The sequence below is a fragment of the Arachis ipaensis genome, chromosome B05, assembly GCF_000816755.2.
Source record: "Arachis ipaensis cultivar K30076 chromosome B05, Araip1.1, whole genome shotgun sequence".
NCBI lineage: Eukaryota > Viridiplantae > Streptophyta > Magnoliopsida > Fabales > Fabaceae > Arachis > Arachis ipaensis.
The window spans coordinates 109,099,301-109,102,263 of NC_029789.2; the positions used below are offsets into that span (position 1 = coordinate 109,099,301).

Sequence of the window (2,963 nt, forward strand, 5' to 3'; positions counted from 1 at the left end):
TTTCGTTTTTTTATAATATTATATTATAGAAAATAAATATAATTATATATCTTTTCACCTATAATGTTTGTTTTGCAAAGTATATACCACACATGCCCTGATAGCTACATAGAATGATATAAAGTTAATGCCGTAAGAAGAAAGGAAAGGCGACTAACAGTACTCAAAAGAGCCTCTACATTTTAGAGGGTCGTGAAGGCTGCAGAGTGAGAAATAGAAAAAAAAATTAAAATAAATCAAAATAAACCAAAAATATGTTCCAGCAAAGCAGGAAAAAAATACATTGTCGAAGGTAAAGGATAAGAAGGTCCATGATCAACCCTCCACAACCACAAAGCTTTGAGTTTGATACACAATAGAAAGAGAGAGAAACCTATTTTTTCAACACGCATCCACTACAAGGAGCAAAAAACAAAGAAAGAAAGTAACCTTTCAATCCCTAGCATGAGAGAATTACAACAGAGAATTAGAATAGCATAATCAGTAGTAGTAATAGTCATCATAACACAACAAGGGAAGGCTTAATTTGTTTTTGTTTTTACTTTTTTTTTTTTAAAAAAAAATTTTCTTTTCTACCAATACCACAGCATCCTTGTCCTTTAATGTCCATTTCATTTTCATTCCCTTGTGCTATAGCATAAACCAAACTTCTCGATACGTACCCTTTCACCTTTCTGTCCTCTCCTTTTCTTTTTCCCCTCAAACCTCTGAAATTTCAACCTCATCACTTTCTCTCTCTTAGCTCCTCAAATTTCATATACAAATTTATCACAAGGCTTGAAGTTCTTTCTGATCGAGATGATGAAAAAGGAAGAAGATCAAGGGCAGTGTTCTCCGCAAGCAATCCAGAACACCATTCAAAGCTACCAAGAACAGTTATTCCTTCAGCAGCAGATGCAGCATCACAACCCAAACGGTACGGATCTTTATATCGGCGGCGGTGGAAGTGGAAGGGGGTTAGTGTTCCCTCCTGAAGCCTCTCCAATCATGCAACCACCATGGTCCATGTCACCGGTTCACCCTTTCAGCCAAGCCGGTCCGGTTCACCCGGTCTCCCATCATAATGATAACAATAATAACCACCACGATCCTTTCCTTGTTCCTCCACCGCCTCCGTCGCCATACGCAAGTTTCTTCAATCGAAGGGTCCCGTCTCTGCAGTTCGCATACGAGGGCCCTTCTTCTGAACACGTCAGGATCATATCTGACTCGCTTGTTGGGCCCATGGTTCATCCCGGTTCTGTGGGCCCGTTTGGGCTCCAGTCCGAGTTAGGCAAGATGACTGCCCAAGAAATCATGGAGGCTAAGGCTCTTGCGGCCTCCAAGAGTCACAGTGAAGCTGAAAGGAGACGCAGAGAGAGAATCAATAACCATCTTGCCAAACTCCGTAGCTTGTTGCCAAACACAACTAAAGTAAGTATAATTTATCGTTGAGTTTAGTTTTCTACTATGATTTGATCAGATTTATCAATTTACACGATTATTCAAATAATAAATTTTAACACTAATTATTTTACTAGTATACTAATACCCAAGAATAGACAGTTAGATATTTATAAAAGAACTCTTTTATTATTAAATTTTAATATGTACTTAATCGAAAACATAATAAAATTAAACCTAAAATTCTATGTATATTATCCAAACCCCTACTGTTCCTAGTGGCTTAGTAAGTGTGTCCTTTTATAATAAGAAAAACAACCTAATTAAGAGTTAAAGATCCCATACATATATGGTCACGCCTACAACATGGTATACTATACTACACCATAAAAATAAAACCATATTATATATAAAGAAAAATCATTTACTAAATCAATAATATAACATACATATTAAAATTTAAAAGATATATTAAAAATAAGTTACACAGTAAATATTTATACATAAATATATATCGATTAACCTAGTGATTTATTTTTTTTTTATGCATATAATATTTTTCACAAAAATATTATGTTTAAAAGTGTACGATTTTTTTATTAAATTTATATTTTGTTGCCATGATTTAGTTTCTACCGATTATTACTTTGGTTTTATATAGCAACAGCCAACCAAAAATGTGATGACCTTTAGAAAATGAGGTGCAAAACTGTGTCAATGCCTTTCTTTTTTCCTACCACCCTTCCTTTCTGGCTTTCACCAGTTTGTTGTTTGTTTAAAGAGTGTTTTATTTTTTATTTTTTCTTTCTTCTTTGCTTCAAATTCCTTCTCTCTTTCTGAGTCTCAGTAGCAGTAGTAGTAGTATGTTGCTAGTTCCGAGGAGGGGTTGTTATTAATTAGTAAGGAAAAAGTAATAATCAAAGAAAGGAGTAAAGAAAAGGTTATTAAGCGATAATGTCGCTTGGTTGACATGATAAAGAGAAACCAAAGCGCAGTTGAAAAGTTGCACATGGAAATTTCTTGCCGGATAACATTGATCAGTCAAACTCATCAGCTTGATCATGAAAAAGATGTAAAAGCCACACAGACATAGAGAGAGGAGAGACAAACTAGCACCCTTGTCAGTGTTACACATACACTATGTATCACGATATACCTATATCTATCTATCTATCTATCTATCTATCTCATTTCATCATCTTTTTTGGTGTCATCTCATTTCATCATCTTGTGCATGGTGCATATATATGTACTATACTTCCTCCATTCAAAAAATTCCATCAGTTTCATTCCATATATCAGTCTATAACAATTAACCAAACACTATGACTATACCTACTATGCATTTCTCTTCCACACTAAAATGCCATGTGAACAATTATCTTTATACATATATGAAAGGTTAACAAGATGTTTCAATAACATTATGGTTCTAATAATTTTAGCGTTAATCTTATTATAAAATATATACACAGTTACATAGAGATCAATCACTAACATTACTTGAATATTAACGTTTGTAGAATATATATATATATATATATATTCTTCTCTTTATTTTTTGTAATTATCTTATATAA

The 2,963-nt window shown here is 33.6% G+C and overlaps 1 protein-coding gene across 1 annotated transcript in view; it reads left to right on the forward strand.

Moving 5' to 3' along the window:
- The window catches only part of LOC107643785 (transcription factor bHLH30), a 5,123-nt gene continuing 2,230 nt past the window's right edge, over positions 71-2,963 (forward strand). The window contains exon 1 of the mRNA XM_016347528.2: positions 71-1,413. Within this exon, the coding sequence (XP_016203014.1) occupies positions 799-1,413 (615 nt within the window). The 5' untranslated portion in view covers positions 71-798. The remainder of the gene's footprint in view (positions 1,414-2,963) is intronic.